At 40.0% G+C, this 20,742-nt stretch overlaps 3 protein-coding genes across 4 annotated transcripts; 2 read left to right on the top strand and 1 right to left on the bottom strand.

Annotated features, from left to right (window-relative positions):
• Nucleotides 1–203: 203 nt before the first annotated feature.
• On the top strand, nucleotides 204–4,226 carry LOC116164647 (zinc finger protein draculin-like). The gene is made up of 2 exons (XM_031478844.1): nucleotides 204–1,404; nucleotides 3,472–4,226. Exons 1-2 carry the CDS (start codon nucleotides 265–267, stop codon nucleotides 3,934–3,936), a joined length of 1,605 nt encoding a protein of 534 aa, XP_031334704.1. The 5' UTR covers nucleotides 204–264; the 3' UTR covers nucleotides 3,937–4,226.
• A 1,675-nt stretch (nucleotides 4,227–5,901) lies between these two features.
• On the top strand, nucleotides 5,902–14,531 carry LOC116163761 (two pore calcium channel protein 1-like). 2 transcript variants are annotated; one of them, XM_031477865.1, is made up of 13 exons: nucleotides 5,902–6,080; nucleotides 6,187–6,296; nucleotides 6,349–6,513; nucleotides 8,667–8,792; nucleotides 8,837–9,150; nucleotides 9,197–9,296; nucleotides 12,652–12,832; nucleotides 12,879–13,097; nucleotides 13,148–13,267; nucleotides 13,315–13,654; nucleotides 13,703–14,004; nucleotides 14,051–14,157; nucleotides 14,202–14,531. In XM_031477865.1, the coding sequence occupies exons 1-13, from the start codon at nucleotides 5,984–5,986 to the stop codon at nucleotides 14,343–14,345; spliced, it is 2,325 nt and encodes a 774-aa protein (XP_031333725.1). In that variant the 5' UTR covers nucleotides 5,902–5,983; the 3' UTR covers nucleotides 14,346–14,531. The 2 variants fall into 2 exon arrangements, with proteins under 2 accessions (XP_031333725.1, XP_031333724.1); XM_031477864.1 differs by having other exon boundaries at nucleotides 5,903–6,080; nucleotides 6,181–6,296.
• A 3,520-nt stretch (nucleotides 14,532–18,051) lies between these two features.
• Nucleotides 18,052–19,977, bottom strand: LOC116164946 (putative serine protease K12H4.7). Its single transcript, XM_031479206.1, has 8 exons — nucleotides 19,875–19,977; nucleotides 19,589–19,828; nucleotides 19,120–19,540; nucleotides 18,940–19,075; nucleotides 18,654–18,892; nucleotides 18,471–18,609; nucleotides 18,262–18,431; nucleotides 18,052–18,215 (listed from the first exon to the last, which is right to left on the bottom strand). The coding sequence occupies exons 1-8, from the start codon at nucleotides 19,905–19,907 to the stop codon at nucleotides 18,103–18,105; spliced, it is 1,491 nt and encodes a 496-aa protein (XP_031335066.1). The 5' UTR covers nucleotides 19,908–19,977; the 3' UTR covers nucleotides 18,052–18,102.
• Nucleotides 19,978–20,742: the final 765 nt, after the last annotated feature.

Genomic DNA, 20,742 nt, shown 5'->3' with positions numbered 1-20,742 from the left:
TGCTGTAGGTTTCCGATCGCGCTAATTTTCAATATCAAATTTACACGAGACCCGTTTAGTTTTGGAGGGAGTGGCAATTTTTAAACGTTGCCGGGTTCAAACTTGGAAATTTTAAATTAGTTGTTTTCAATTGGTAAAACTTGTGCCGCACTATGTACTAGTAGGTTTTACAACTCCCAATAGTTCACATGTCCTTCTCCTGGCGAAGAATGGTAGTTCGGAAGGACAGCCACCTTTCACCTGACAGGGGTTTCAAGATTGATTATGTCCGAAAATGTAGACGTTACCTTCATTAAAATCGAACCAAAATCGGAACTTGAGGAAGCACCACCCCATTTCGATTTGTGCGAGCTGGTTGTGAAAGAGGAACGTCACTACGATCCAAGCGAAGACTTCTGCAAGACCGAAGATACCAGTAGCATTGAGCCCCTTGCAATTCCGAGCGTCTTCAGATGCCTCCACTGCAGTTACACGACGAGATATAAAATTGCGTTAAACCGACACGTTCTGCTGCATTGTACCGACTTTAAATGTGGCAAGTGTGATTTTTATACGTCAAAGAAAAGCGTACTACGCCGTCACAAGTTGAGCCATATTCAGCACAAATTTAAGTGCAGTACCTGCGATTATTCCTCGCCGTTCAGATATAACATTACTCGGCACAAGACGACGCACACTTTAGTTCGGTGTGCACTGTGCGAGTTCGTGACCATGTGCAAAATCACGCTGTCGAAGCATTTGATGGATCACCGAGCCAGAATTAAAAGTGAAGCCGGCCCGAAGAAGAAAGGGCGCCCTAAGACTGTACGTGAGCCGACCGTCTTTAAATGTGACCAGTGCGAATATAAAACGCAGTACAAGTACAATATTCGAAGACACGTGTCGATGCATCAGCTTAAGCCGACTGAAACGTTTCAGTGTCCCCACTGCCCTTTTACTAACAAGTGTAAAGGCGCCATGAAAAAGCATGTCGGTGCTCACAATGCAAACCGCGTGTACAGATGTAAGCGGTGTAATTTCACAACGGAGACGAGAAATCACTTGCGAACTCACCAATTAATTCACAAACCGAACAAATTTAAATGTGACCGGTGCGATTATACGTCGCAGCACACTTACAACATCAGGAGGCACGTCGCGATGCACGACGCTTCCTTAAAATTACAGTGTGACCAGTGCGATTACACGACCTACTGGAAGGACTACTTAAAACAGCACATCTTAGGTCACAGCGACTTGTACAAATACAATTGTGCGCAATGCGAGTATACGACCAAAAACAAGTACACGATGAGAACGCATCGTTTGACCCACACCAGTACGTGCTACAAATGTGACCACTGCGAGTACGCGACCAAACGACGAGAGGCCATGCATGCGCATTTACGCGTACACAACACGCAGGTTAGTCGCTAATTTTGTTACTCGGAATCTAGCGAGTCGTCGACATATTCAAGTCGCTAGACCTCCTTGTCTCTAACTAAAATACTTTGGCTAACACGCGCCAGACTACATTCTGTTACAAAAAGAAAGTGAATGTTCTGATCTCTTCGTCGACAGGAAATGCCTTCTACTGGTGGTCGCCTTTTGAATGTCACAAATCTTCCCTTTAGAAAGTGGTAGGGTTTCTAACTCCTTTTTGGACGCAAAGTAAATCTTACGAAAATGCCTCCACCCAGAGCTGGGCAGTATTCGATTTTGTAAATACTTTTTAGTATTCAAATCCTTTAAAGTTATCAAATACTTTGTAATTAAATACTTTTATGGAAGCAGTGTACAACCTTCCTTTTTTACCAAAAATCGACTACTCCAAAATTTCTCCGGAAAACACTTTTTCTTATTAATTTTGGTGCGTAGAATCCAAAACAATTCGTACTTTCTCGATCAGACTTCTCAATCAAAAGTTATAGACTAGAAACCAATTTCGAAAGAAAATTCAAAGGGCTGTAACTTTTGAACTAGTAGCCCAATCTTGGAACTGTTTTAAATTATGGATTCTACAGGCCACATTCTATAAGAAAATTTTTTTTCCGGGTCGATCTGAGACAATTTTTTTTTCGGGGCTCAAAAAAAAGGCAGTGTATAACCTTCCTTTTTTACCAAAAATCGACTACACCAAAATTTCTCGGGAAAACACTTTTTCTTATTAATTTTGGTGCGTAGAATCCAAAACTATTCGTACTTTTTCGATCAGACTTCTCAATCAAAAGTTATAGACTAGAAACCAATTTCGAAAGAAAATTCAAAGGGCTGTAACTTTTTAACTAGTAGCCCAATCTTGGAACTGTTTGAAATTATGGATTCTACAGGCCACATTCTATAAGAAAATTTTTTTTCCGGGTCGATTTGAGACAATTTTTTTTTCGGGGCTCAAAAAAAGGCAGTGTATAACCTTCCTTTTTTACCAAAAATCGACTACACCAAAATTTCTCGGGAAAACACTTTTTCTTATTAATTTGGGTGCGTAGAATCCAAACCAATTCGTACTTTTTCGATCAGACTTCTCAATCAAAAGTTATAGACTAGAAACCAATTTCGAAAAAAAATTCAAAGGACTGTAACTTTTGAACTAGTAGCCCAATCTTGGAACTGTTTGAAATTATGGATTCTACAGGCCACATTCTATAAGAAAATTTTTTTTCGGGTCGATCTGAGACAATTTTTTTTTCGGGGCTCAAAAAAAGGCAGTGTATAACCTTCCTTTTTTACCAAAAATCGACTACACCAAAATTTCTCGGGAAACACTTTTTCTTATTAATTTGGGTGCGTAGAATCCAAATCAATTCGTACTTTTTCGATCAGACTTCTCAATCAAAAGTTATAGACTAGAAACCAATTTCGAAAAAAAATTCAAAGAGCTGTAACTTTTGAACTAGTAGCCCAATCTTGGAACTGTTTGAAATTATGGATTCTACAGGCCACATTCTATAAGAAATTTTTTTTTCCGGGTCGATCTGAGACAATTTTTTTTTTGGAGCTCAAAAAAAGGCAGTGTATTACCTTCCTTTTTTACCAAAAATCGACTACACCAAAATTTCTCGGGAAAACACTTTTTCTTATTAATTTTGGTGCGTAGAAGGTTTTTTTAAATTCTCTTCAACGAAATTTGCATATTGCAACCATGATGTGCGGTTCCACACAAAAAGCAGCATCTTTTTGACCATGATCCTGTACTTCGGGAACTGGAACGTGGAAGGAACTACAAAGACACTTATTCGAGAATATCTTTAACAACTCTATTTATCTCGGGCGCCATTGATCCCGTACCCTCACTCCGCCGAGGAGGGTAGTAATTTTTGACCCCTGGGGTCGTTTAAAAATGGGAAATCCCTATTAAATACGACGAAATTCGGTAAGTTTCGAGCCGGAGATTCATCGTAAAGAAATTCTTTTGATACCAAAACGTCGGCATTAAGTCTAGTGATCAAAAACTGCAGTTAGTTCTTTGGTAAATGCCGTTTTATCATACAGGTAGTCTTCAGCTGCGAAGACTGCGACTTCTCAACGACAAATCGGAACAACCTGCGAACCCACAAGTTAAATCACAGCGGCAAGATGTACAAGTGCGACTGGTGCGATTACACAACGAAGTACATTTACAGCATAAAGAGGCACACGTCGATGCACGACACGTCGATCAAACTAAAGTGCGACCAATGCGACTACACCACTCACTGGAAGGACAACTTGAAACAACACGAAATGACGCGTCACACTACGGTCGAGTACAAGTGCGACGTCTGCGATTTCACGACGGATAGAAGATACGCGATGCGCTACCACAAGTACGCGCACAAGGGTATAATGTATCAGTGTCACTTGTGCAGCTATAAGTCAAAGTTTAAGAACAGCTATAAACGGCACTTCTCGACTCATCACCCAGGCGAGGCGAATTTGGCAGGGAAAATCGAAGAGACGTATCGGCAGAATGTGTAATTGTCTTTCACAGGTTATAGTAAAATATTTATTAATCCATTTAACACATGGACCAAGTTAGTCTCAGAAAGTGGGCAGTACATAATTGTAAGGTTTTAAAAACAAAAAGATTTACATGCAAATTGCTTGTGCATTTTCCTATGATTTTTACATTCCTCTGTATTACGTTATATGCAGTTTAGCATTACACGAAACAGAATCTGGGGGACAGAAATGGTTGTAGGGAAGGAATTAATGTTATAGTTTGTAACTACATGTTAAGTTCTTTAATATAATTCTGACCACCAAGAAAGTACACTTTATTGTATAACTGTAATATGACTACAGGTAGCACAAATGAGGAGTTAGTGCAGAAGGCATGAAAAAAAGTTACAAAGGTTCTACACCAATGGACGCCACCGACTGTCACCGCAACACATGACACGGATTAAACAGGTATATAAGCTTGTAAACATTGAAAAGGGAACGGTCTTTGAATGAAAGCCATTTTGTTCAATTACTCAGCGGAGGTGTGAGGAACAGCCAACAATTGGCACGAGTGACGGCCTACCCTTGGCATCCAAAATCTTCTCAATCTCGCCTTCCGAGCAATTTCGCGATCACCGCAACACTTCGATGCAAGGATCCAGGCCTTGGGAATTATGTGTCAAATAAGCAGGTACCAAGATTCTAAGAAAGGGCGAAATATACAGGATGTGACTCGTCTTTGGTGCAATAAAGTCCTTTTTTTAAAAGCAAGATGGAAAATTGCATGGCCTTGTAGGCAAATTTAACTAAAAACAAGATATGTGGAAATTACGAATCGTAACTCATTAATCGCACATAGATATTAAACTGAAGAGCTTTGATTAGCGTAATCCCGCTCCTGCAAGATAGGTAACCCGCCCCTGGTTTCGGGGTTTCGAGCCTACAGTTGAATGTCGAAGACAATCACGGAATTGGGTGTCGGACTTCAAATGGTTACAGTTTTTACCACCCCCGTGACTGCTTCATTCACGGAGAAAATTGTTAGTAACAAACAACAAGTCCGTACATACATCAAACGAATCAGTAATTTCCACATATTAAAATAAAATGATCAAAACTCATATGAATGTTACTTCAGGGACAAGACCAAGTAATCAACATCACTAAACATAAATTAAGCAAGCATTACACCAAAAACGTAAACAATTACAAACAATAGCATAACGGTATCACACATGTGATTCTGCATTGCGGTTAAACCAAGTAAATTTCAAAAACAAAGATTGAAACACACAAAAATATAAAATACGGCATACAAAACACAAATACGATATAAAGAAATGCAAATAATTACTACCTGCATTAAATAACAACAAACATTAATGGAGCGACGCGTTTACGACCGCCATTCAAGACAAGAAGCCAAACGTAACCCACGTTCGTGCCCGTCAGATGGCGCAAATCGCTTTCCCCTCCTAAAAATTGCGTGGTTGCCAACTCTCAAAAATGTTTGCATCGTCGTAAGTTGTATATACAGGGTGGAACCTCTCATGCTTCATGGAAAAAAGTCATTTTTTCGTTCTGGTATCCTTTACGGTCCCAGTGTTTCGAGCTACTTCCCTTGGGAGTGTTCCATCAGACCGGTGTCGCTTTTGTCGAGCTCCTAGGTTTCAGGTCATGGGAGTTCAGGTTGCCTAGAACCTCCTGATTTTTGCCACCCCTCAGGAGATATGGGGTGGCCCGATACAGAAAGGTGTGCAGGAAACCTGAAAGCAGACTGGATGTGCTTGTGAAGCATGGAGAATAGAAGCTTCACCTTCAACAAAAGAAAATTTGGGTCACGTGTTAAAAAAGAAGAAACTGCTGTGAAGGGTGTAGAGGAAAAAGGATGTCAAGAGATAATTTTCAACTACATCCCGTATAATACCAACCAAGCGATCTACTTCAAGGTCTTACAGAGGCGTACGAACTGTTGCCTATCCATCAGGCGACATGCAGCAGAATTCAACACTTGCCCCAGTTAAATTGCGCGAACAACTGTCGAAACATACACAGAGATCAGCTGTGTGCTCGTCGTATAATGGCAAGGGGCCGTAGGAGTTCTTCACCAGACGACGATGGTTACAAACGTTTTACCGAAGACATCCACAATGTCTCGTACGGTTCGAACAGCACCAGTAAGTAAATAACGAGTTTTTTTTTGTGTTTTCGGGTAAACAACTGTCGGTACAAACGAGTTATATCTAGTTCAATAATCTGTTGTAATTAACCATTAAGTTGAAGGTGACGAAATGGGCAGCCGATCGACATTGTGCTGCGATAACGATCAGGAGATGGAACGAGGGGAGGGCAATTGGGAGATGAACTATCATGAGGCGGCTATTTTTTTAGAGGTAGCGATTTATTTTCGCCCCCAACGCTTACTTTAAGTGTCTTATGATGCAGGAAGGACAGAATAATGAGAAATTCGACTCGCACCCTCGACATCCCAACGATCTACCCGCGTACCTACTCGTACATAACGCGTGGTATTACGGGCTGGATCTGATTATGTCGATCATAATTTTGCTGCTAGCGCTAGTCGAGGCACCGTCCGTTGATAATTTTCAGGTATTTATATCGGTAGCTTGCGAGGGGTAACCCACTTGTACACCACATTTACCGGGAGCACTTAAGACCCTGAAACGGGACATCCCGACCTCTCATTCAATTAAATTAATACAGTCGGCAGTTATAGATTTCTATTCTGAATTGTGGGGCATATATCTCTGGGGGATATTGATACTCCCCAGTCACAAAAGAGAGTAGTTTAATTTTAAGTTACTCCCTTTTTCCTGGGGGGTATTCCATACCCCCCAGACCCCCCGGTGGTATATTACACTGTAAATTAATGAAAGTGGGCAGTTATAGATTTTTATTCTGAATTGTGGGGCATATTCCTCTGGGGGGTATTGATACTCCCCAGTCACAAAAGAGAGTAGTTTAATTTTAAGTTACTCCCTTTTGCCTGGGGGGTACTCCATACCCCCCAGACCCCCCGGTGGTATATTACACTGTAAATTAATGAAAGTGGGCAGTTATAGATTTTTATTCTGAATTCCTGTGGGGAGTATTAAGAGAGTAGTTTAATTTTAAGTTACTCCCTTTTGCCTGGGGGGTATTCCATCCCCCCCAGACCCCCCGGTGGTATATTACACTGTAAATTAATGAAAGTGGGCAGTTATACATTTTTATTCTGAATTGTGGAGCATATTCCTCTGGGGGGTATTGATACTCCCCAGTCACAAAAGAGAGTATTTTAATTTTAAGTTACTCCCTTTTGCCTGGGGGGTATTCCATACCCCCCAGACCCCCGTTGGTATGTTACACTGTAAATTAATGAAAGTGGGCAGTTATAAATTTTTATTCTGAATTGTGGGGCATATTCCTCTGGGGGGTATAGATACTCCCCAGTCACAAAAGAGAGTAGTTTAATTTTAAGTTACTCCCTTTTGCCACCCCCCAGACCCCCGTTGGTATATTACACTGTAAATTAATGAAAGTGGGCAGTTATAGATTTTTATTCTGAATTCCTGTGGGGAGTATTAAGAGAGTAGTTTAATTTTAAGTTACTCCCTTTTGCCTGGGGGGTATTCCATACCCCCCAGACCCCCCGGTGGTATATTACACTGTAAATTAATGAAAGTGGGCAGTTATAAATTTTCATTCTGAATTGTGGGGCATATTCCTCTGGGGGGTATTGATACTCCCCACTCACAAAAGAGAGTAGTTTAATTTTAAGTTACTCCCTTTTGCCTGGGGGGTATTCCATACCCCCCAGACCCCCCGGTGGTATATTACACTGTAAATTAATGAAAGTGGGCAGTTATACATTTTCATTCTGAATTGTGGGACATTTCCCTCTGGGGGGTTTCGATGCCCCCCAGCCACAAAAGAGTAGTTTAATATTAAGTTACTCCTTGTTGGCTGGGGGGTATTCCATACCCCCCAGACCCCCCGGTGGTATATTACACTGTAAATTAATGAAAGTGGGCTGTTATAGATTTTTATTCTGAGTTGTGGGGCATATTCCTGTGGGGAGTATTAAGAGAGTAGTTTAATTTTAAGTTACTCCCTTTCGCCTGGGGGTTATTCCATACCCCCCAGACCCCCCGGTGGTATATTACACTGTAAATTAATGAAAGTGGGCAGTTATAGATTTTTATTCTGAATTGTGGGGCATATTGCTCTGGGGAGTATTGATACTCCCCAGTCACAAAAGAGAGTAGTTTAATTTTAAGTTACTCCCTTTTGTCTGGGGGGTATTCCATACCCCCCAGACCCCCCGGTGGTATATTACACTGTAAATTAATGACAGTGGGCAGTTATAGATTGCTATCCTGAATTATGGGGCATGGGGTATGGAATAATATCCCTCCAGCCACAAAAGGAGTAGTTTAATTTTAAAGTTACTTCCTTTTGGTGGGCCTCGACCTCTCTGTGGTATATTACACCGTAAAATAATGAAAGTGGGCAGTTATAGATTTTTATTCTGAAATGTGGGGCATTTGCCGCTGGGAGGTTTCGATGCCCCTCAGCCACAAAAGAGAGTAGTTTAATTTTAAGTTACTCCCTTTTAGTTGGGGGTATAAGGATAAGGGAATAAGGGAGCTCATCCCACTGGGAGTGTGTGGAATTGTGAGGCCACAAAAGAGATTTGTTTCATTTTGAGTTCCTTCTTTTTGGCTGTGAGGGCGGGGTTGATCTGATCAGTGCACTTGTAGCTTTCCCTCGGCATTCACGGGACATTGGAGCTGGCGGCATTGGCCGTAATCGGAGTTGAGCTGGTGCTCAAACTGCGATGGATCGGCTGGGGGGCGGTTTTGAAACACAAGCGCACGATGATTAAGGTAAGCCATCGTTTCGGAGTAGGGAGTTGACCTTTTAACTGCAGGGCGTCACGTTGGTTATTATGGTTTTGGAGGCGCTCGTGATGCTCATCCGGCAGTCGTCGCACTTTCGCGTGACTCGAGCGCTGAGACCAATTTTTCTGGTGGACACGCGGGCGTGCGGCGGAGTGCGACGGTTCATAAGACAGATACTTCAGTCTCTACCTCCGATTCTGGACATGCTGGCCTTGCTGATGTTTCTCGTCTGCAGCTACGCGTTGCTCGGGTACTTTCTTTTCGGGCACACTGCTTCGAATCCGTACTTTAAGACGTTGACGGACAGTTTCGTTAGCATGTTTGTGCTATTGACAACTGCCAAGTACGTACTGGGCGTCTCGTTAGACAATTATTTACATACTGCCTAGCTTTCCAGATGTAATGATGCCGTCGTATGCGGTTTCGAAGTGGTATGCCGCTTTCTTTATATCGTATCTCTCGACTGCTCTCTACGTTTTAATGAATTTGGTAAGTATTTTCAATTCTTGGTGTTTAACGAGAGACACTAAATTGATTGAAAAATTTCAAATTAATTTTACGTGTAGAGTACCTCAATTTGCCTATGGCGACTACTTTCAGGTTAGCTTAGACTATTGCGACGACAAAACGCGCAGAATTTATTCCGAAAAGTCTGTTCGAGTTTTGTTGTTAAATACAGGCAAATATGACAATGAGTCATTTTCTGTCCGACCAGAAACAGGGTTTGGAATTTAAAAAAAAATCGGGGACGCGTATCCGTTCCCGTATATGGGTAACTTTGTTATTATTAAAGATAGAGAATTGGTTAAATGGGCAATGTTTTGCAGTTTTGGATGCTTATTTAAAATTTCCTTATGGAAATTCAAAATGTCGCATAGGTTCGACGTAAATTCAAAAAAACTAAAATTGGTCATTTCCTTAAATGTCTTATATCATCGAAAGTATAAGAGATATAAAAAAAAGTTTTATATAAAAGTGACTGTCTTTGATACGCTTAATTTAGAATTGATGTAAAAAAAATTCAAGATGGCTACTTTTGAGGAACATTTACCAACTTCCTAAAGTTAAATGGGCGCCATATTGGATTTTTAGATTACTTGATAGATTTTTTAATTCTCTTTTCAACGAGCCATCATAACATAAGATTGAAAATAAGATACCAATTATATTAACGGTTTTTATATTTTAATCAAGTAGGCTGTGATGATTTAAAAAAAAACCAAAACAAAATCTATTCGAGCCAACAAAACAATGAAAATAATTACATCAGATGTTTAAAAAATCAGGGGCGCACTCATGAGAGGGGCATTACAACTTTCTCCAAAATTTTATATAAGTAGGCCTAGAAAAATTTGGTTTTTATAACATCACTTATTGACTATCTTATTATCCATACTTACATACCTACAAATGGTGGTATAACTACAAACTATCCCCTCGAAAAAATGTCATGCCATTATACAGTTAAACACATTTCAAGACACTTTGCTTTATTTTACCATTGATGCATTGTCCCAGGTCACATTTTGTAGGTCAGTAGGTGGTTTATCCGCAAGAATATCGAAACTAACAGTTTTACCAGTCCGAGTATATGGACAGATGAATCTTATTTTTCTAACTGCGGAGTGTTCGAATCGACATAATGAACACTATACTCCTCACAGGAAAACCTACATGTCGTAGTTTCACGCCGAAATCGAGTAATATTTTTTTAAATTAATGTATTTTATGGCATAATGGGAAGTCATGTAATTGGCCGGTAATCTTCGTTGGATCTGAAACTGCTCACCATTATTTACAAATTCTCCAATAAACTTCCTTAAAGGATTTTTCTCGACAACGTATGTTTCGAAGAAAGGGTTGGTTTATGCTACCTACCAACAAGCTGTCTGCTCTGGTCACAATTCACGAATTATGTACAGTACATTAAATTATAAAAGTAAGCACTTAATTAAAAAATAAAAGTAAAGTGGAAGTAGCTACCACTACAATAATAATAATAATCATCAATGGCAACACGTTGCCTAAACTAAACTGTCTTGAAGTGTGTTTCACTAATAATGGCCAGTATCTGGTGTAATTATTTTCATTGTTTTGTTGCCTCGAATAGATTTTGTTTTGTTTTTTTTTATTCGTCACAGACTACTTGATTAAAATACAAAAACCGTTAATATAACTGGTATCTTATTTTCAATCTTATGTTATAATATCTCGTTGAAAAGAGAATTTAAAAATCTATCAAGTAATCTAAAAATCCAATATGACGCCCATTTAACTTTAGGAAGTTGGTAAATGTTCCTCAAAAGTGGCCATCTTGAATTTTTTTTGACATCATCAATTCTAAATTAAGCGTATCAAAGACAGTCACTTTTATATAAAACTTTTTTTATATCTCTTATCCTACCTTCGATGATATAAGACATTCAAGCAAATGACCAATTTTAGTTTTTAGCTTCCTAGCATGTGCTAGGTAGCTATTGCGATAGCCGTTTTTTGAACATTTCAAAATTTCATCAAATGTCGACGTTTTAGACCATTTTAAGCAACTTTTAAAGAATAAAATTTTTTTCCGTCTGTATGTACGTACGTACGTACGTTTGTTGGCAATTTTCTGAGAAAACGGCTCGACGGATTTTGTTGAAATGTTGTATATATGTTTTAGGCATACCGAACAGAAAAATAACGGGCCGGATTTTTGAAAAAAAATTTTGGAGCGCCGTAACGGCATCGAACTTTTTTTTTCAAATAGCAACCTAAAATTTTTATTCTATTATTTGAAAGACCTTATTTTCCTGTGTACAACCTACAAAAAATTGGGCCGGGTTATATTATCAAAAAACGGAGAAAAAAATTGTCAAAGTCAAAAAATTGTGTTGCATATGTGCAAAACGTAACGATCTTGTTTCTGAAGCAATTTAAACGAAACTTCTATAGTAAGTCCCTTTAATAAAAGCAAACAAAATTCATGCGCAAAAATCGTGTTGCGCATGCGCAGAAATGCAATTTTCTTATTTATGGAACAATTAAAACGAAATTTGTATGGTAGGTCCTCCTAATAAAAGAAAACAAAATGCATGCGTAAAAAATGCACCTTTCTTATTTTTTCCGTCTGTATGTACGTACGTACGTTTGTTGGCAATTTTCTGAGAAAACGGCTCGACGGATTTTGTTCAAATTTCGGATATGTATATTAGGCATACCGAACAGAAAAATAACGGGCTGGATTTTTGAAAAAAAATTTTGGAGCGCCGCAATGGCATCAAACTTTTTTTTACAAATAGTAACCTGAAATTTTTATTGAGTTATTTGGAAGATCTTATCTTCCTGTGTACAACCTACAAAAATTGTGTCGGGTTTTATTACCAAAAAATGTTTCAAAACCCACTCGTGGGTATTGCCGCGTAACACATTGTAAATGATGAGTAATGGGCAAATAGAGACCATAGCAGCTATCAATTAGCGAAAATCTGAAGTCTCTTGGTGACCCAGGGGCCGAGATCTCGATGGAACAGACGGACGGACATAGACAGAACACAAGCACATAAGCGTTACCTCAACATCGTTGTGATACATACATATGTTGGCAATTTTTGGTTTCAGCTAGGAAGCTATTCTGTCAAGAATTTGACACCTGGTTTTGAATTTACGTCGAACCTATGCGACATTTTGAATTTCCATAAGAAAATTTTAAATAAGCATCCAAAACTGCAAAACAATGCCCATTTAACCAATTCTCTATCTTTAATAATAACAAAGTTACACATGCAATCCCACGCGATTTGGGACACACTGTATATTGGTCGTAGCAGAACAGATTGGTCTTATCGATATGATCATTTTGTAGATGCTGGCCGTTGTGTACGAAACGTTCACCGCAATAGAAAAGGACAAATTTCGCAAGCTGCTACTGCATAAGCGACGCGCTTGTCAGCTGGCCTTTCGTCTGCTGGTCAGCAAACAGAACCCTTCGAGTATACGTTTTCGGCAGTTTTACGGACTGATGCGTTACTTCTCGCCGCGAACGAGTACGTACAATCTCTCATCGGGTGCGATTGTGAATAACGTTCGTAGGTGCGAGGGACGTGGTGCTGATGTTCTGGCAGTTGAACTCGTCACACAACGGCACGCTGACCTTGGACGAGTTCATTAATATATACGACGCGACGAGACTGAGATGGCGACTGAAGGATCCGATCGACCCGTGGTTTTCGGCGGCGTGGCCGCCGCTTCGTTCCATGTGTCATGCCGCTCGCGCTATCGTCACGTGGCGTTACTTCGAGCACTTGGTCTGTAAGTACCGCGAGCTGTTGTGTATCAATAACCCGACACCCTGACTGTAGATGTCATCATAATCGGTAACGGAATCGCCATGATGGTACGCATATTTATTGCCGAAGACACCCTGGAAGCCAGCGCGCGCGGTTTCAGCGCGTCATGGGACGCCTGTCTCTTTCTATCACGTATGCCTCACCTTCTTCTGCAAGTATTACTAACTCGCAATTTGTAGTGTTCGGAATCGAGGCAATTTTGAAAATAATTGGGCTCGGATGGACCGACTACGTGTCATCGGGCTGGAATATTTTCGACGTGAGCGTGACGTACGCTGCAATAATTGGCGCTGTTGTTCTACTAATCAAGCCTACGTTTACGGCCGTTGTCGTTTTTAGGCCGTTGCGTTTGCTTCGCCTGTTCAAGCTGAAGAAGCGATACAGAGACATCTTTGGGACGGTAGTCCTACTCTCGCCCTTAATGCTCTCAACCTCAATTGTAATGATCGTGATGTACTACTTCTTCGCGATTATCGGCATGGAGCTCTTCTCGCAGTACGATCTACGCAACTGTTGCGTGTACGTCACACCGCCTCTCTGCGTGCACTATTAATGTTGCGCTTTCAGAAACTCGACCGTTGAGGACTTTTACAGGTACAGCGAGAATGGGACGACTGCTCTCGGCTACTACTATTTAAATTCGTTTTCAAATTTACTTACAACCGGCGTCACTTTATTCGAACTGACCGTGGTCAATAACTGGTTTATCACCATGGAGGCTTTCGCTGTCGTCGCGCATCAATACTCGCGCATCTTCTTCATGACCTTTTATTTATTTACAATGGTAGTCTTAACCATAGTGGTGGCATCTGTTCTTGAGGCGTTTCGCTTTCGCATCCAATACAAGAGGCAGACGTCGAAAAAGGACGGTAAGACCAGCTCTACCACTTACTCGAACCAAAAGTTAAATTCTAGAGGAAAGGATGCTGATGGAAGAAGTGATCGTCGACTGGAACACGCTGCAAGGCACCTTGCAGGACTCCGCACTGCTCGACCATCTCCGAACCGATTTCGTTCCAGGGGTAAGCGCTCTTCGCCGCCATTACTTAGTAACGGTATCCCGTAGGGGCTCACGTCGTATACCGGCAAACGGCCGCGCACGCGCGAGGTGCTCCAACGCCACATGTATTACGCGGAGATCTCCCAGTGGATGGCCGAGGCCGATCAGCTGGAGATTACCGCGGAATTGGCGCAGACGAGCGCGAGTTAAATTTCCGCGCCGATCTTGTAGTGGTATTGACCTGATTTTGTGATAGCCAAACCGAATCATATCTACTTCCAATTTTTTATTTGTGATCTCCGATAATACTCCCGCTTTAGTTACTAGTCGTTTTAATTTTTAACTTATTTAACTGTGAAATGTATATATTTGTTTAAATAAATTTACTAAAAATAACTTGGAGATTTGATGTCCGAACGAGGGGGAAGGTACCTGCGCGAGGGGTCTAGTGCTAGTTTGGGTTTCAAAACTTGTCGATTTTGGCCTGTAGAATCTAGACCACTATATCAACCCCCCCCCCCTCCCACTTCTATGTTTTCTACAGTTGTCTCCTTTGCGGTGGTTATTGGGCGGGGAGGGGGGTTATTCGAAACCCTCCGGCTAGGGGAAACGACTGAATTTTTTGTGTACGCCCCTCTGAATTAATTTGAATTAACATGGATTAATGTGAATTAATTTGAATTAACGTGACTTAATTTGAAGTAACGTGAATTAATTTCAATTAACGTGAATTCATTTGAATTAACGTGAATTCATTTGAATTAACGTGAATTATTTTGAATTAACGTGAATTAATACTATGGATTAATTTGAATTAAGGTGAATTAATTTGAATTTGAATTTTTGGTGTACACCAAAAATGGTACTTGTTTCCCCTTAACAACTTTGAATTTTTGGTGTACACCCCTCTGAATTAATTTGAATTAACGTGAATTAATTTGAATTAAGGTGAATTAATTTGAATTTGAATTTTACACCAAAAATGGTACTTGTTTCCCCCTAACAACTTTGAATTTTTGGCGTACACCCCTCTGAATTAATTTGAATTAACGTGAATTAATTTGAATTAACGTGACTTAATTTGAATTAACATGAATTAGTTTCAATTAACGTGAAATTCATTTCAATAACGTGAATCATTTTGAATTAATGTGAATTTAATTTGAATTAATCGTTGGAATTCATTTTGGAATTAACGTGAATTATTTTAAATTTAACGTGAAATTAATTTGATTTTTTGGTGGTACACAATATGGTACTGTTTTCCCATAGCCCCCCCCCCCCCGGTTCATAGTTCTGTGCAGTACGGATAAGAGGATCTCATAATTTTTAGTTACTAGTCGTTTTAATTTTTAACTTATATAACTGTGAAATGTATATATTTGTTTAAATAAATTTACTAAAAATAACTTGGAGATTTGACGTCCGAACGAGGGGGAAGGTACCTGCGCGAGGGGTCTGGTGCTAGTTTGGGTTTCAAAACTTGCCGATTTTGGCCTGTAGAATCTAGACCACTATATCAACCCCCCCCCCTCTCTCCCACTTCTATGTTTTCTACAGTTGTTTCGTTTGCGGTGGTTATTGGGCGGGGAGGGGGGTATTCTAAACCCTCCGGCTAGGGGAAACGACTTTGAATTTTTGGTGTACACCCCTCTGAATTAATTTGAATTAACGTGAATTAATTTGAATTAACTTGAATTAATTTAAATTAACGTGAATTAATTTGAATTAACGTGAATTAATTTGAATTAACGTGACTTAATTTGAAGTAACGTGAATTAGTTTCAATTAACGTGAATTCATTTGAATTAACGGTAATTCATTTGAATTAACGTGAATTCATTTGAATTGACGTGAATTATTTTGAATTAACGTGAATTAATAGTATGGATTAATTTGAATTAAAGTGAATTAATTTGAAATTGAATTTTTGGTGTACACCAAAAATGGTACTTGTTTCCCCCTAACAACTTTGAATTTTTGGTGTACACTCCTCTGAATTAATTTGAATTAACGTGAATTAATTTGAATTAACGTGACTTAATTTGAATTAACATGAATTAGTTTCAATTAACGTGAATTCATTTCAGTTAACATGAATTAATTTGAATTATCGCGAATTAATATGAATTAATTTGACTTAACGTGAATTACCTTGAATTTGCGTGAATTAATTTCAATTAAGGTGAATTCATTTGAATTAACTTGAATTATTTTGCATTACGTGAATTAATTTGAATTAACGCGAATTAATTTGAATTTTTGGTGTACAATGGTGTTTAATGGAATACCCCACAGTAGGCGACACTTCCATTTCCATCCACTTCACGGTGCTGAGGTTTTTTCATGATTTTTCGGAAAAAGTCTTGTAATGTCATCTTATGGTTATTTTCAAGGTCATCAAAGTTCAATGACCTCATTTTTTCCATGTTTCATTTGATTTTCAAGGTCTGGCCATGTTTCGTTTGCAAGATTAAGATCAATGATCCCCATTTCTTTGCGGTGTCATTCTACTAGTCATAAGAGGTTATATGCATCCTTTTTTTACGGTCGTATTTAATTTTCAAGACAATAGGAGGTCAATGACCCCATTTCAATGTCGTTAATAGCCCATTTTTTGTGGTAATGTTTCACTTTCAAGGTTATCAAAGTTCAGTGACCTCGACTTTTTGCGGTGTATTTTATTCTGACGATCATCGGAGGTCAATGACCCTAGTTTTGTGGGGATATTTCATTATCAAGGTGTAATGATCTCAAATTGTATTGTTCTTTCATTTTCAAGGTCAAGGACCCATTTTGAATTTTGTGTCTTATTTTCAGAGATCAAAATTTAATGATCTCATTTTTTGCGATGTGATTCTATTTTAAAGGTCATCAGAGATCAATGACATCATTTGTCAAAAACGTGTTAACGTCAAAAATAATTGATATTCAACATACAGGCTAACCCAACATTACTGTTGGTGCTGATACCAAATAAAACGTCTGTACTGAGTGGCCCTGTTAGACTCGTTATTACGCACAAAGCTAGCTATCATACGCATACAGGCGTTAGTCTAGCGTCCGCGGTTCCATTTCTAAGACTGAAGGTTGGAAACGATAGCTATCTGCGGCGTGATTCTCCCACCACAATCGCCCATTTACTATCAATTTCAAAAACAGCACGTTCCGTGACACTTCCTGTACATATATGAGGTACTATAATTTTTTCTTGATTTGTATAAAATTAAGTGATCGGTTTTCTTTAAGAAAGGTGGGTGCTAGGGTCTTAGCATAAAGGTGAAATGACTCATAATTACGCAATTGACCTTGAACCTGGCGCATGCGCAGATTTCAAAGTTGGCTGACACCGGTGTTACTTATATATTCATGGTGGTTTTTTTACCATATTTTACCAAGTGTTTGTTTAAAGTCTCTAACCGCACATTTTATACACTACTAGGGGTTTGTAACGGAGGTCAGTTTAAATTGCATGCATTCCATTTTGCACGCGTAGTATTGCGGGTCGAATTATCGACAAACATGGGTACGTCTCTGAAACGCGTGGATTATTACCATAGTACTTAGCGCCGACCGACGTCGCGGTTTCGTGTTGGCGAGACAGATAAAGATTGCATTATAAACAAAAGACGCCTGCTTTACTATTACTTAAAAGGGACGGCAGTCTAAAAAATTGCGTTGGTTCCCTTTTCGATTTGATATAAATAGAAAAACGCGAGAGGGATCGATGGCATCCATCCGATAACGCGAATGTGACTTCGTTCCTTTTCGCCGGTGACTAACTTTATATCGACTTGATGGTGGCTGGTGGCGGTACAGTATTTAAAATATACGTATCAGAATTTTCCACTGATTATAGTTAAAATTCATTGTTTTGCTTGGTTTTTTTGCAGATTACAAGATGGAAGCGACACACTACTTGTAAGAGAAGAATTTATTTACTGATATACAGTTAGTGGGCTACATTCTACGATATTTCCTTGATCCATTTACTGATTAAGCGCTTCACTTTTTCCCTTACAGCGATAACTTGCTCCGAATCATCTTCGGACTGTGCATTTATTTCGGAGCAGTGCGAACCTGAACAATGAACCAATTAAATGACGAGGTTCAATTTACAACGTACCGTCAACAACCCAGACCGGCGCTTCCGGTCCGTAATCCTCCAAATGCGCCAGATGCTTCCACGGATCGTGAGTACCCTGAATCGTCACCACCCTTGTCACCTTCGGTTTGCGTCCTCCGTATCTGCGGGTAACACGCGCTATTCCCTCTCGAAGAATGTTCTCTGTAACGCTAGCAACCGATAAGAGAACCTCGTAATGGCCACCTTACAGTCCCTTGAAATCTTTCCCGCACTCTTCGAGAGATTCCTCTACGGTTAGATCCATCTCAAAGGGATGACGGGAGTTTTTCCTATTTAACGTCAGAAACGTGCCCATTTCCGTACAGGTCTGGTAACTCCAAGCGATATCTGAAACGTCTCTTTAAGTATTCCCCTAAAATGTCTGTAATTACGGTTTCGTTTTTCTTCAGGATCTGTGTCTCCGCTCATACAACTGGCAATGTGTTTAGATTTGAGCACGATAAAGTTGGCTAGAAGTTGGAATGATTGCAGCTCATCTTCGTCAATTGCCATCGTCAAGCAGGCGACCTCTTCATACTGAGAAGGATCGTGCATTACGTTTAGAACGACGATAATTTTACCCAGAATTGCCATGGAATTCATTTCGTCGATATCGCCACAAGTCCAGTCCCTAGAAATTCACTTCATCACAGAGTAAGCAACGGAGGGCGCACCAACTTGAATGCTTCCCGGACCTTAAGCCTCCCATCGTCGGTTTTGAGCAGGTTCATCGTCTGATTAAAGCCTCTTCGGACTGTCTCGATACAGTTAGTGCTCACGTTTGCGTACACGTCATTCACCACCTCAAAGTACTCTAAATTTTGCCATGAAATTGTGATTGAATCGAGAGCATTGTACCTGGGTAATCCAAACCGACACCAAGCGGTGCACTGGACGCGTACGAGATATCGACGATGTGCGGAAAACGAACCCTCATCCACGTGACCAGCATACCAGGATAGGAGCACCCGCGTATTATCACCGTACTGTTACCCAAACCGGGGGTTGCCGACTTGAAGTGCTCAATAAAGTAGGCCAAGTCTTCCAGCGCCTGCTCCATCTGCAAGAACCTCAGCTTCTCGGTGGAAAAATCTTTCCCAAACGGCAAACTCTTCCCGTAATACCGATGCTCGGTTTCGACCAGAAAACCATTATGCTCTTCGGCCAGCTCGGCCAAACCGCCCATCACCAACGACGAGCCGTCGATAGTCCACTCGCCTCCAACTTCAACAAACAGCGGTCCTCCCGGCTTGAAAAAGCTGCCCCGTGTGAGATACCTCTAAAATCGCACTAGGAAATGATAATACCGTCTTACACGCGCTCTCACCATTCGCCAAGTCCGATTGTCGAACAAATCAAAATGATCCAACGGAACATCTAACCACTTCTCCTTAATCTCGTACATCATTCGCAATAGTCTCGCGAACAGACCGATCGATGCCGTCTCGACGTTCGACGTCGAATTGCCCAATAATTGATCTATTTCCTCCTGAGTTAATTCTGACTTTAGCTCATTGATGGCGTCATCCGAGATGCCATCATCTTCTCCACTCCCCAGTATGGCGAACTAGACGCATTTTACTAAAATGCCGATGATGCGTATCCAAACTTACCAAATATAAGTAGCAGAAAATTATGACCCTCATCGTCTTCCACTGTTTATAACAGAAATGTTGAACTTTGCCGAAGCAAGCGCGATAACACTGGGTGAGAATCAGTAGGTCAACAGATTTTTAAACCACTCGGAAGGTTAGGTCGATTAATTCACATATTAAAGGACGTTAAAGGTTGAACACATAATTAAAACAACGCCGGTTGTTGCTGTTGAGATTTTAAAATTTTCCCGAATCAATTCTATCCGGAGTATTCGGAAATGGATATGCATCTTGTCGCGAGCTCCTCCCCTTTTCTTGACTTCTTTGCCTCCTTCACTTTCTCCATCTCCATCTTAGTCAACTCGGATGTTTGACATCTTATCCATTCATATTTTTTCAAATCCTTCAACTTTTTTCTCTTTATCTTACCCAGCTTCATTTCTTGATTTTTAGTTTTCTATGTTCGTCTTCTATAACCTTTTCGTTCGTTTATTCTTTATTTTCATCTTTCCCATCTTCGTACCATTTTCGTTCTTCATTTGCATCTTCTTAATCTTCTGCGCCTGCTCATTTTGTTAATTTTTTCCTCTCCACCATTTTTTTCATGCCTTGCATATTATTTCCTTTCATTTATAGTTTTTTCGTTACCTTCTTATATATGTCTTCTGTTATTTTATCTACTCATTCGTGTTTTGCATATCCCCCCTTTTTTTAGTGTTGCGTGTCTTCTTCGTCTTTTCAGTCTTTACCATCTTAATTTTGTTTGCCTTTAACCTCTTCATCTTTTTCGTCGTCTTATCTGCTCAATCTTACTGTCTTTTTTTCATCTCTTATTTTGTTCATCCTTAGTCGTCTTCATCTGTTGTATCTTCTTTCAACTTCAGTT

The sequence above is a fragment of the Photinus pyralis genome, unplaced genomic scaffold (genome assembly GCF_008802855.1).
Source record: "Photinus pyralis isolate 1611_PpyrPB1 unplaced genomic scaffold, Ppyr1.3 Ppyr1.4_LG2, whole genome shotgun sequence".
In the NCBI taxonomy this organism is placed as follows: Eukaryota; Metazoa; Arthropoda; class Insecta; order Coleoptera; family Lampyridae; genus Photinus; species Photinus pyralis.
Note: the sequence above shows the minus strand (reverse complement) of the source record. Positions and strands in the feature narration are given on the sequence as shown.